This window comes from Nannospalax galili, unplaced genomic scaffold, assembly GCF_000622305.1.
Source record: "Nannospalax galili isolate Female #2095 unplaced genomic scaffold, S.galili_v1.0 scaffold664, whole genome shotgun sequence".
NCBI lineage: Eukaryota > Metazoa > Chordata > Mammalia > Rodentia > Spalacidae > Nannospalax > Nannospalax galili.
In genome coordinates, this window is record NW_008354274.1 from 5,733,991 (window position 1) to 5,746,988 (window position 12,998).

General features: G+C 37.4%; 1 protein-coding gene across 1 annotated transcript in view; it reads right to left on the reverse strand.

Annotated features, from left to right (window-relative positions):
- The window catches only part of LOC115067408 (zinc finger protein 679-like), a 24,950-nt gene extending 12,255 nt beyond the window's left edge, over positions 1-12,695 (reverse strand). The window contains exons 1-2 of the mRNA XM_029555139.1: positions 12,662-12,695; positions 12,076-12,167 (exon numbers count right to left, since the gene is read on the reverse strand). Coding sequence (XP_029410999.1) covers positions 12,076-12,167; positions 12,662-12,695 — 126 coding nt within the window. The remainder of the gene's footprint in view (positions 1-12,075; positions 12,168-12,661) is intronic.
- Positions 12,696-12,998: the final 303 nt, after the last annotated feature.

Genomic DNA, 12,998 nt, shown 5'->3' on the forward strand with positions numbered 1-12,998 from the left:
GATACATACTCACTTTCCAGGGTTTGGTTCTAGGATCCACATATGAGGGAGAACATATGTCGATTTTTTTCCATCTTTTAATTGGGCTACTTTGTTTCTTGATTGTTTTTTGAGTTCATTGTATATTCTGGATGTTAAACCTCTGTCAGATGTGTTGCTGGTGAAGATTTTCTCCCATTCTGTGGGTTTTCTCTTCACTCCCTTTGTTGCTTCTTTTGATGTACAGAAGGTTTTTAGTTTAATGAGGTCCTATTTGTTGATTCTTGACCTTGTTTCCGGAGCAATTCATGTCTGGTTAGAAAATCCTTTCCTACACCTATATCTTGTAGGTAATTGCCAATATTTTCTTCTAACAGTTTCAGAGTTTCAGGCTTCACATTGAGGTCTTAGATCCATTTGGAGTTGACTTTTGTGCAAGGTGAAAGATATGGGTTTAGTTTCATTCTTCTCTAAGTAAAGGTTTCGTTTTGCCAGCACCATTTCCTGAGCATGCTGTCTTTTCTCAAGTGAATGTTCTTGGCCCCTTTGTCAAATATCAGGTGGCTGAAATTTCATATACTCAGATTTGGGTCTCCAATTTTGTTCCATTGATCTACAAGTCTATTTTTGTGTCAGTACAATGTTGTTTTTATGACTATAGCTTTGTAATATGGTTCAAAAATCTGGTGAAGTAATCCCCCCAGCATTGCCCTTAGTGCTCACGGTTGCTTTGAATATCTGAGGTTTTTTGTGCTACTATATGAATCTTAGGATTGTTTTTTTCTGATTCTGTGAAGAATGTCATGGGATTTTGATTAACATTGCATTGAATCTATAAAATGACTTTTGGTAGGATGGTCATTTTCATGATATTAATTCTTCCAAGCCATGAGCATGTGAGGTCCTTCCATCTTCTGGTATCTTCCTCAATCTCTTTCCTTAAAGAGATTTTCATTGTAGAGGTCTTTAATGTCTTTGGTCAGGTTTATGCTGAGTTTTTTTTTTTTTTTTTTTTTTGAGGCTATTGTGAAAGGGAGTGTTTCCATGTGCTCTTTCTCCGATTGTTTGTTATTGGTATATAGAAAGGTACAGACTTTTGTAACCTGCCATTTTATTGAACGTGTTAAGAATTTCTAGGAGTTTTCTGGTGGAATTTTTGGCATCTCTTAGATATAATATCATATCATCTGCAAAAAGGGATAATTTGATCTCTTCTTTTCCAGTTATTACTCCTTTAATTTCCTTCTCTTGTCTTATTGCTCTTGCAAGAGTTTCAAGCACTATGTTAAAGAGGAGTGGAGATAGTGGACAGCCTGGTCTAGTTCCTGATTTCAGTGGAAATGCTTCCAGTTTTTCTCCATTTAGAATGTTGGATGTGGGTTTGTTGTATATGGCTTTAATTGTGTTGAGATATGTCTCTCCAGCCCAATTCCCTCTAGGACTTTGAACATAAACGCATGTTGAATTTTGTCAAAGGCCTTCTCTGCATCTGTTGAGATGATCATGTGGTTCTTGTCTTTTAGCCCATTTATATGATTTATGATGTTTATTGATTTACGTATACATACCTGCATCTCTGGAATAAAGCTGACTTGATCATGGTGAATGATCTTTTTGATGTGTGTTGTATGCGGTTTGCAAGTATATGTTCATTAAGAATATGGGCCTATAGTTTTCTTTTTTGGTTGATTATTTTCCTGGCTTTGGTATTAGAGTGATGCAGGCTTCATAGAAGGAATTTGGAAGTTCTCCCTCCATTTCTATCTTTTTGAATAAATTAAGTAGTGTTGGATGTAGATCTTTCTAAATGTCTGGTAGAATTCAACTGTAAATCCATCTGGTCCTGGGCTTTTTTTAGTTGGGAGGTTTTGTATTACTGTTTCAATTTCCTTATGTGTTATGGGTCTGTTTAAGCTGTTACTCTCTTCTTGGTTTAGTTTTGGTGGTTCCCATGCTTTTAGATACCCATCCATTTCTTTTAAGTTTCAAATTTAATAGCATATAGGTTTTTAAAGTATTCCCTTATAATATGCTGGATTTTTTTGGTGTCTGTTGTGATGTTTCCCCTTTCATCTCTGATTTTGTTGATTTAGACATGCTCTTTCCTTCTTTTGGTTAACTGGGTTAAGGGTCTGTCAATCTTGTTTATCTTTTCAATGAACCAGCTTTTGGATTTGTTGATTCTTTGTATTGTTTCCTTTGTTTCTATTTTATAGAAACAAAGTTTGGTGGTCTTTTTATGGTGTTACACAATTCCTGCATATTCCATTCTTGTGTTTTCTTAAAATTTTCATAATCTTTGCTTGAGTGGGTTAATTTGTCTACTTTATTTTCCAGTCTTGATATTCTGTTTTCCATTTCATTCACCCTGTTGGCGAGGCTTTCTCCTGTCGTTTCTAATTGGATTACTGAGTGTTTCGCTTCCTTCTTCATTTCAGCCTATGTATTCTTCAATATTTCTAACTCTTTTCTGAATTCATTCAGAAGTTAATCCCTATCTTAAGTTCTTTGATTTCTTTGTGTGTTCCTTAAGTTCTCCGAATTCTTTTATCATATTTATAATTGTTCTTTTGAGTTCCATGTCCTTTGTTATCTCTAGGGGGTTCTCATTGTACTCCTCTAGAGGATTGTTGGTACTTGATGGGGATATATTATTTTGGTTTTTCATATTACTAGTTTTTCTCTGTGACTTTGACATGTGGATTTCCTTTGTAGTTTCTGATTCTTGTGTGAGACTCAAGCCTCCCTTTGTTAGGTTTAGGTCTGCTTCTTTTTGTAAACTTTATGTTCCTTTGTGGTTTACTTATTGGGCATGAAAAGCTGGTTGGTCTAGGCTTCAGGTTCTCTCTTTTGATTTTATATTGGAGTAGCCAAATTACTTTTGTCTTCAGGAGTTCCCACAGAGGCCCAAGTCAGAGGAGGATCAGATGCTCTCTTAAGGCTTTCTCCTAAGGTCTGGATCCCTCCAGGAAAGATGCTGACCTCAGAAATTTTGGGGCTGGACTCACCTGGGAGCAGGGCCCAGGAAAGATACTGGTCCCAGGAAGCTGGTGGCTGTGCCACCCAGGGATGCAAAGGCAGGTGGGGGTGGGAAGAAGCCCTGAGGGCTCCTGGGGTCTACTGGGAGGAACTGGGTTGGTCTGGATGCAAAGGATCAGGAAGCAGTGTGGACTCTGGGACAAGAAGTCAGCCCAGGTGTCTGGGGTGCCAAGACAAGAAATGGGCCAGTACACAGGCCAGGAGGAGAGATGGGGTTGGGGAGCTGGGAGGGTGAATGAGGCCGGGGGAGTCAAGGTGTGGTGGGTGCCACGGGACTTATCCAGGAAAGATGCTGGCACTAGGAAGCTGGCAGCTGTGCAGCCCAGGGATGCAAAAGAAAGATGGAGTGGGAGCTGGCCCAGAGGGCTCCCAGGGACCAGGAAAGATGCTGGCATGAGGAAGTCAGTGGCTGTGCAGCTCAGGGATGCAACTGATGTGCATTCTTAGTGCTACTCACTCCATAAAGCAAATCAGTCTTTTGATATCATTCATGAATTTTGCATGAAGCATTATTAATTCACAGTACAACTAATATTAATGCTGCCTTGGTAATGGAATACGGATTCATAAGTTCTCATGAAGCAACTATTGAAACAAATTATCATATAATCCCTAGAAAGCAAGACAGATTGAATTTATTTCCACATTAAACTAGCAAATAGTATACAGTCTTCAAAAACCTACAGTACTGGGAATACAACAAATTTTCCTGTAAATATGATTATATTTACACATATATCAATATACATTTTTGTGTACCCATCATTAATACTTTGGCTTGGTATACAATGTCTTCAGTTCTTTTTTTTTTTTTTGGGATAGAGTCTCCCTGTAGACTCAGCTTGTCCAGAACCCACTAAAAAGACCAGGCTGGCCTTGAACTCACAGAGATCTGCCTGCTTTTGCCTCCTGAGTACTGGGAGTAAAGGTGACTATGCCTTCAATTTTAGTCATTATCTGCCATTTTCAAAGACCTAGACTAAAATGTAATAGGATAGTAAAATGTTAAAATCACAAATCTTGTAAGCTTTAATTTTTCTCTGATTTATTTTTAATTAATTACTGTCCTGGAACTCACTATGTAGACCAGGCTGGCCTCGAACTCACAAAGATCCGCCTGCCTCTGCCTCCCAAGTGCTGTGATTAAAGGCATGCGCCACTACGCCTGGCCAAATAATACTGAAAATATCTAACTATTCTTCCTATTTTGTAATTCAGCACTAAATTAATATACTTTACAATGGCCCATGCGTCATTGGAAATGATTGCTTCTATTCAGGATTCTCCTTTTCTTTTCCTATGGTAGAAATATGTTAAACATACATCACACTAAAATGCATTCTCACTCATCAAAAAACAAAGAAATAAACAAAAGCACAAAAACATCTACTGTGAGGAATTTTCCTTGTCCATGAATTATTCATGGAACAATTGTCACTAATGAAACATTGCTAATGCATCAAAGGAAAATGTATCCCTTCAACTCTTAGTCAACAATTGCTGTAAATTTTCATAGTATCCTTTATAAATTAGAAAATATGAATTTGGAGGGTCTTTTTTTGAGATAGCATCTCCCTGTAGCCCAAGGTGACTGAAAACTCACAGTGTAGACCAGGCTGGCACTGATCTCGTATAGATCTTCCTGCCTCTGCCTCCCAAGTGCTGGGATCATAGCCATGAGGCACCACACTCAGTAAAAAATATGAATTTAGTTGAAGGTCATAGTAGCCTGTGGTCTCAAAAAGCTCCAATTTTGGGAACACAAACGTTTCTAAGTAACACAGTTATGTCCATCAAAATATCATATACCATTTGATGAAAATATAGGAATAATTGACAAATTTTTAAAGCTTTTTCTGTAATACTCTAGCTTGTCATATTATAGGAATTGTACTGTGTCCTTGCCTTTTTATTATGGAATTTCCAGTTAAAAAGATACTTGGATCAATATTTCCCTTTAATATGCAAATTAAGATACTGCTAGCTTATGCACTTGGATTTTTCAAGGTGCATATATGTGTTACATTTTCACACGATCACATGCTATTTAGAGAATATGTGGCAGCTCATTGATGCTTCGGTGCTTCAGTCGCACAGTGTACCCTTTGACAGTAAATAGTGAGGTGTTAATCTTTGAATTTTGTGAGGTTCCTGTTCACTATGAAATCTCTGATATTTCCTAAGATGGGAGCGCTTCATAAATTGTAGCTGACACGATTTTTATCTGTGGGTTTTCTATACAATAAGGGTTCTGTGATATTCAACAAGATTGGATAGGAAAGTAAAGACTTTCTCACATTATGTTTCTAGTTTCTCACACTTATGAATTAAAAATAAACTATTATTAGAGATTTTGCAATTTTGTACTTAATTCTAAGTATTCCTTCAGCACACTATGAAGTTTTGTAATATATAAATGTGTGTTTCAACATTTTCCAGACTTTTAGACTTATCCCTCTTACAGATTCTGTTTTGTTTTCTAAGTATTGAGCCCAGGGTAAAGGATGTACCATATTCTGTGCAATTGTAAACTATCTCTTTAGTATGAGTTTTTAATAACGGCTACCATTTGAGATTATTAAAGGAGCTGCCACATTCCGTATACTTGAAGCATTTCCCTTTATTGTAAATTCTTTGATGTTCTCTAAGAGACGAAACACAAGCAAAGGACTTCTCAAACCTTTTCATTTGTGGGGTTTCTCTCCAGTATGAAGTCTGATGTCTTCTATATGCTGAGCTCTCAATTTGTCACATTCTTTTAATCAAAACAGTTACTTTCCAGTATGAATTCTCTACTGACACATTAAATCCGACATACAACTAAAGGTCTTGTCACATGCTTCATATTGGTAGGGTTTCTCTCAAGTATGAATTATATGATGTCCTCTAAGATGAGACATTTGTTCAAAGGACTTCTTAAATTCTTCACCTTTGTAGGGATTCTTTCCAATATGAATTCTTTTATGTGTCATATAAGTGACTTTTCACATTCTTCACATCTTCTAGGGTTTCTCTCCAGTATGTATTTGCTGATGTCTTCTAAGAAGTGACATTTCACTAAAGGACTTGCCACATTCTTCGCATTTGTAGGGTTTCTCTCCAGTACGACTTCCCTGATGTAACTTGAAACTTGACAACCAAGTAAAGGACCTGCACATTCTTCACATCTGTAGGGTTTCTCTTCAGTATGTATTCACTGATATACTCTAAGACTTGACATTAAACTCAAGGATTTGGCATGGTCTTCACATTTGTAGGGTTTCTCTCCAGCATGTATTATGATGTACTCTAAGAAATGACATTTGACTAAAGGACTTTCCACATAATTTACATCTGTAGGGTTTCTCTCCAGGATGTATTTGCTGATGTACTCTAAAAACTGACATTCAACTAAAAGACTTGCCACATTCTTCACATAAGTAGGGTTTCTCTCCAGTATGTATTGTGTGATGTCTTCTAAGACTTGACAGTTCACAAAAGAACTTGCCACATTCTTTACATCTGTAGGGTTTCTCTCCAGTATGTACTCACTGATGTACTCTTAGACTTGACATTTGGTTAAAGGACTTGCCACACTCTTCACATCTGTAGGCTTTCTCTCCAGCATGACTTGCCTGCTGTAATCTGAAACTTGACATCTAAGTAAAGTACCTGTCATATTCTTCATATCTGTACGGTTTCTCTCCAGTATGTATTTGGTGATGTGCTCTAATACATGACACATGTCTAAAGGACTTTCCACATCCTTCACACTGGTAGGGTTTCTCTCCCATATGCATTTGCTGCTGTAAGAGAAAACTTGACCTCCAAATAAAAGACTTGTCACATTCTTCACATTTGTAGAGTTTCTCTCCAGTATGTATTCACTGATGTCTTCTAACATGTGCCATTTGACTAAAGGACTTGCCACATTCTTCACATGTGCAGGGTTTCTCTACATTATACTCCCTCTAATGTCTTCTACAAGTTATGTTTTCAAGGCAAAGCAAAATAAGACAAAATTTCAATTTGGAGAATAAGGCTGAGGCAACCACACACTCACATAAACATGTAATATGCATGAATAAAATTTTAAACATTGAGAAACATTCAAACAAACAAACATAAAATTCTATGAAGTAAAAGAGGGAGAGGAAATCAAAACAAAAGTGAGAAAATTTATTCAGTAAAAATAAATTAGAAAATATACGAAAAGGACAGAAGCACATGGACATACAAGAGAGTCATTCAGAAAGTTGAAATAAGTATCAACAGAGCTCTACATTACAAACTGTAGGCAACATGAGAAAATAGTAAGCAAAAAAACCCCATAAAAAACAACCCCCCCAAAACCCAACAATAATCCTGTTAGGGAAAAATACCAACTCATTACAAAGGCAGGAAATTTGTAATTATATCAGATCCCTTGTCAAGAAAGAACAGAGGCAAAACAACATGAAATAATGTAAAAATACACTTACCATATGGAAAGTGAACATATTAACTAAAATTGACTTCTAGAAAAGGTATCTCTTAAAATTGATGGAGGAAGAAGGTCATTTGAAGAAATGCACCAATTCAGGGCAAGCAAGCCATCACTTTAGAATTTATGGAAGCAAACAGGATACACAGAAGAGAAAGGCACTCTCATTCATGGGAACAGAAGTCAGGGTAGAAGTGTAAAGAGTAATTGATGAATGCACCATGTTCCAGAAAGAATCCACCATTAGCAACACAAAAAACAAAGGCCAATATTAATACTAATAAAGATTAATACTAATCAATGATTCTAAAAGCCAGAACACAAGAAAAATGATATTGAATAAAAAAAATCTTCTCACAATAATATTAAAGGAAAACAGCTGCAGATCACTAATTAAAAGATAGTCAAGAAGAGTGGGTTCAAGGTCAGATTCAAGTATCTCTTCTGTCCAAGAAACACACTTCACTGACAATGACATCTAGAAACCTAGAATTAATTATGGCAAACAAACGACCAGCTAAAAGAATATATAAACTCAGTGGAATATCAATTCCCATGTATCATAAAGCAGACTGTAGGTAAATGTAGGTATAAGAGATTAAATGATCAATACATATTAGTAGAAAGAAATTTTTATACAGAACAATTGTACATATTTTTACACTTAATGTTATGATTCCTAATTTTATAATACAAAAACCATGTAGAAGAAAAGCTTAAAATCGATTCTGATATTATAACAGTGAACCCACCACCTTAAACTCTAGGTAGATTTTCCAAATATTTGGGGGAAGAAAACCCTCAAGATCTGAATTATTTCCTAGAAGAACAGGATCTCAATGATATCCACAGATTGTTACTCAGAGGAAGTAAGAATGAAAAATTTTCAGATTTCCATAGAAATTATTCTAGAAAAGACCACATTATGGGCTGCAAAGCCAGCATCATCTAAAAAAGTTTTTAAAAATTGATTGAACTGCTTGTTTGCCAACCTACAGGAATAAACATGTGACTGCTTATCTTTGAGTAAAGCTTATACCAAGGACTTTACCTTTTGGACTTAACTATTAAAAGATGCCATGCCCTCCCAGTTAGTGCAGCATTGTCTAAATTGGCTCAGATATTGCAGTCCCTTGCAAGCTAAATAAATTTGGCTGATTCCAAAAAAATAAAAAATTAAAAAATGATCATGTATCTTTAAGTAATAGTGGAAGAAACTATAAATAAACTAGAAAAGAAATGGAAGACTGTGGAAATGCTTGTTTACTGAGCAAATTTCATTTGCATGACAGTCCCTCTTAAAAGTCTCTTAACGGTGGGCTCCTGTAAAATCTAAAACAAGCACTGTCTTATTTCAAAAGGGAAGAATCAGGCATATCTAAGTAAAACCAAAGTCCAGGAAAGTAGCTCAAGCCTGGACATCTGAGATTTGCTCACGATCTTCTGGGCTCCAAACCGTTTTGGCAGTTTCACTTCTCTGACTCTGCTGTCCACAGCATACACAGCTCATCTTACAGACCCAGACCGGCTCCATTCCACAGCTAGTGCAAACCTTGGTGGTCATCGTGGCATCTCTGAATAGCTGGTGTCTCCACTGAAATGGAGGCCGAACTCTCACCAATGGCCTCTTCTGGCCTCTTGAGTTGCAAAGCCTCAGATTCTCTCCACGACCCCTTCAATTCTGGGGTCGTCACTGAAACTGAGGCTGCACTTTCACCAATGGCTTTTCCTGGACTCTCAGGGTGCCAAGTCTCAGCTGCTCTCTGTGATCCCTTCATGCTTTCAATACCAGAACCACATACAAGATGCTTATAGATTACCAAGTCCTGATTCCACCTTGAGATGCAGTCTTGGGCCCCCTGTGGATCATAGCTTCTGTGCTGACCCCGAGGAAAGACTTTCCAGAAGATTTTGCCAAAGTGATGCTGGTCTCTTTTTATTTACAGCTTATTTTTCAGCCCCAGCTATCCAGTATCAATTATACCAGTAAAACAAAGGTTTAACTTCAGTGGCTCTGGTCTCTTACTCACAGCTGACTCTTTGGGCCCAGCCAACCAGAAACCACAGGTTCTCAATTCAAGAGATCACATGAACAGCCCTGATAGTCTCTACTTCCCTTCGAAGCTTCACAAGCCAGGCCTCCACTGTCTACAATGCTTTCAGCATAACTGTTCCAAGCTTCACAGCAACAAACTCTGAGCACTCAATGGCTTTTCCAGCCCAAAGTTCCAAATGCTTCCATAATCCTCCTAAAATACCAAGGTCAGGACTGTCACATCAATGCCCCACTCTCTGGTATGAATTTCAGTTCTAGTTTGTTTTTCCATTACTGTGACAAAACACTTTGACCAATACCAACTTGGGGAGGAAAGATTTATTTTATCTCATATCTCCTGAGTCACATTTCATCAGGGAGCCAAGGTAGGAACTCAGGCAGAAACCTGGAGGTAGGGGCTGGAGCACAGGCCATGGAGGAACACTGCTTCCTGGCTTGCTCCCCTAGCACCTGCTCAACCTGGTTTCTTATACAACACAGGCCCACCTGCCCAGGGGTGGTATCACCCACAGTGGGCTGGACCATCCCACATCACTCAGTAATCAAGGAGATGCCCCACAGACATGGCCACAAGCCAGTCCAATAGAGGCAATTCCACAATTGAGGCTCCCTCAACCCAGGTTGTCAACTTGACACTAAAGCTATCTAGCACATACACATAACATAAAAATAAACAAAAAAAATTTTAAAAAGAGTCAGGAGGCAAGATTATGAGTTCTCAAACATAATGACATAAAATCTTCTATAGGAAGAACACAGTCACAAACCCAGTCACAAACACAGAGTAGCAAATACCTGAGGAAAGATTAGGTTAGTTCATTTTCCCTCATTCTCTCATGTCACATTTCCTGAGGTTAGAAGAGTCCCTAGTTAATGAAAGTTGACACTTGGATTATAATATTTATTTTGTAAAATGTGCTATGAATTTGTGATTTGCATGGTGATTTTTGAAGAGTAGACACACTCTACATGACTCATGCTATGTAGTGAACATGCACATTCCTTCACATTATTAGCATTCTTTGATCAGGGCACATTACATCCTTGCTCTTGTTATTTTCCAAGGAGAAAGTATAGTGATAACTAAGGCAATCACTTTTTTTTTTGTCTTTTTGAGACAGGGTCTCCCCATAGCCCCAGCTGTCCTAGAACTCACTAGGTAGACCAGGCTGGCCTTGAACTCACAGAGATCCACCTCCCTCTGCCTCTCAAGTGCTGAGATTAAAGGCATGTGCCACCACACAGGGCAACTCAGGTATTCTCTATCTTTTCTAGCTTATTTCAAAGTTGAAACTGAATTTTATCTATTTTCCCTCATATACAGTCCATTTCCCACACAGTCCATTGTGGATCTTTTTCATCTGATCTACAACTGAGAAAAATTATTCAGCAGATAAAACATTATACTTTGGCTCCATCTTTAGAAGTTTCAGTCCAGTATCCATGGGGGTCAGAAACGAACAGACAATGGCAAGACTGAACCATGAGATGGAAGGTCATAACATAAGAAATCTCATTGCATGGCTGACAAGAATTATAGAGAGTAGAAAGGTGCCTGAACATGATAGATCCTCCAAACAATGGCTCTGTGAACTGTGTCCTCTCTGTGATGAATACTGAAGTCAGAAAGATCATGAATGAACAAGCGTATAAGCAGAATGAGAAAGCATGCATCCCAAAGACTAGACTGACTCACATGCACACAAGAGGAAGATGTACAAATTAACCAAATCAAAGAACACATTCAGAACTACGTCTTAAATATTATACAAGATCAATGTTTCACAATCTCTTTTCTGACCAAACTGGAACATAGACATCAACAATACGTATAAAACAGAGGAACCCTCAAATGCTATGTAGACAGTCACACATATTTAACACATTCTTATTTAAAATGGGAAGAAAATATAGGATTTCATGCTATATAAATAGTCTGTGATTCTCATCAAAGTCTTACAATCATTTTCTGAAGAAATACATAAATAATTGTAAAACAATGAAAAATCATAAGGTATCAGAAGGGCCCGAACATTTTCAAAGGAAGAATAAAACGAAAGACACAAAATTTACAAATTTCATGACATGTTAAAAACTTGAGCCTATAGACTTTAATATATATCACAGAATACATGAAATCTGGTGGGGGGCGGAGATTGAGTAGGGGGTAGAGGGATGATTGAGATTTTTTTAAATGAAATTCACAATAATACACATTCAAAAAATGTAGTACAGGAAGAACTCATAGGGGGAAAAAATAACCTATTAGCTTGCATTGGCAAGAAATGTGACATGGGCGATAAAGAAAAATAATTAAATCAGGTGATATTTACATATTAATAATTGCCACATAATTCATGTGCAATAAAAGAAATCATTTGACATTTATCACAGGACAAATCTTGATGAAACTACTATAAATTAAATTATCAGAATCCCTTTCTAGTGAAACATACTATGGCAAAACCATTTTCATGTCTTTATCCCTCTTTACTTAGGTCTTTGCACTTGGGCCCCTCCTTCATCCCCTTAAACCTACCTGGTTGGCTACAGTCTCCCTTCTCCTCACATTCCAGGGCTCTTTGCTTTCTTCCAGACAGGAGACCAGAACAGGCTTACACACAGCAAGACCTGTGTATGAGAAAGGCACATGCACTTGCTGGATTCTTTAGAAAGTATGGGATTTCTAACACAGCACTGTGCTCTACTGGAAATATAGAGAAAAAGAGATGGCTCTCTAAATAATTTCTCAATTTTTATTTTAGGACAGACACAGAATACAGAGGAATTTTTTCAGTTTTCATATGCTGAGTTCTAGCACCGATTCAAAATGCAGCTATGGAAATGGAACCTTAAGATTCTGGCTATAGTATCATGTACAAATGGGTGGCTAAAATTAAGTCCAAAACCAATGAATAATAATAAAATAATAATTTCTCTAACAAGTGGATATGGACAGTAATGGTAGAATGTAAACATGTTCTTCATGATGCCCAGACATTCACAATACACTATTTTTTAAGGAATCCAAGACTTACAGAGGAAAACTAACATATGTACAAAGTAGACTGTTATCCATCAAAGGATGGAGATAGTAAAAAATTCTGATAGAAAATTCTCCTCACCTATAAACACCAGATTGCTGTAGTTCTCCAACATCACCTCCTTGTACAAAGCCCTCTGAGCAGAGTCTAGGCATTCCCATTCCTCCTGGGAGAAGTCTATGGACACATCCTTGAATGTCAATGGATCCTAAAATGAAAAATGACAATTAGACCATGTGCACTTAAACAGGGTACTGGACCCAAGAAATAAAGAGATAATTAGTAAATGACTTCCGAATTAGATGAGAAATCTGAATTATTCAAAAAAGGACATTTGTTAATGTAATAATTGTGTATAATCTACTTGCTAACTCTGTGTAAAAAGGAATAGCATCAGGTCCTCCAAATTTTTGTGAAG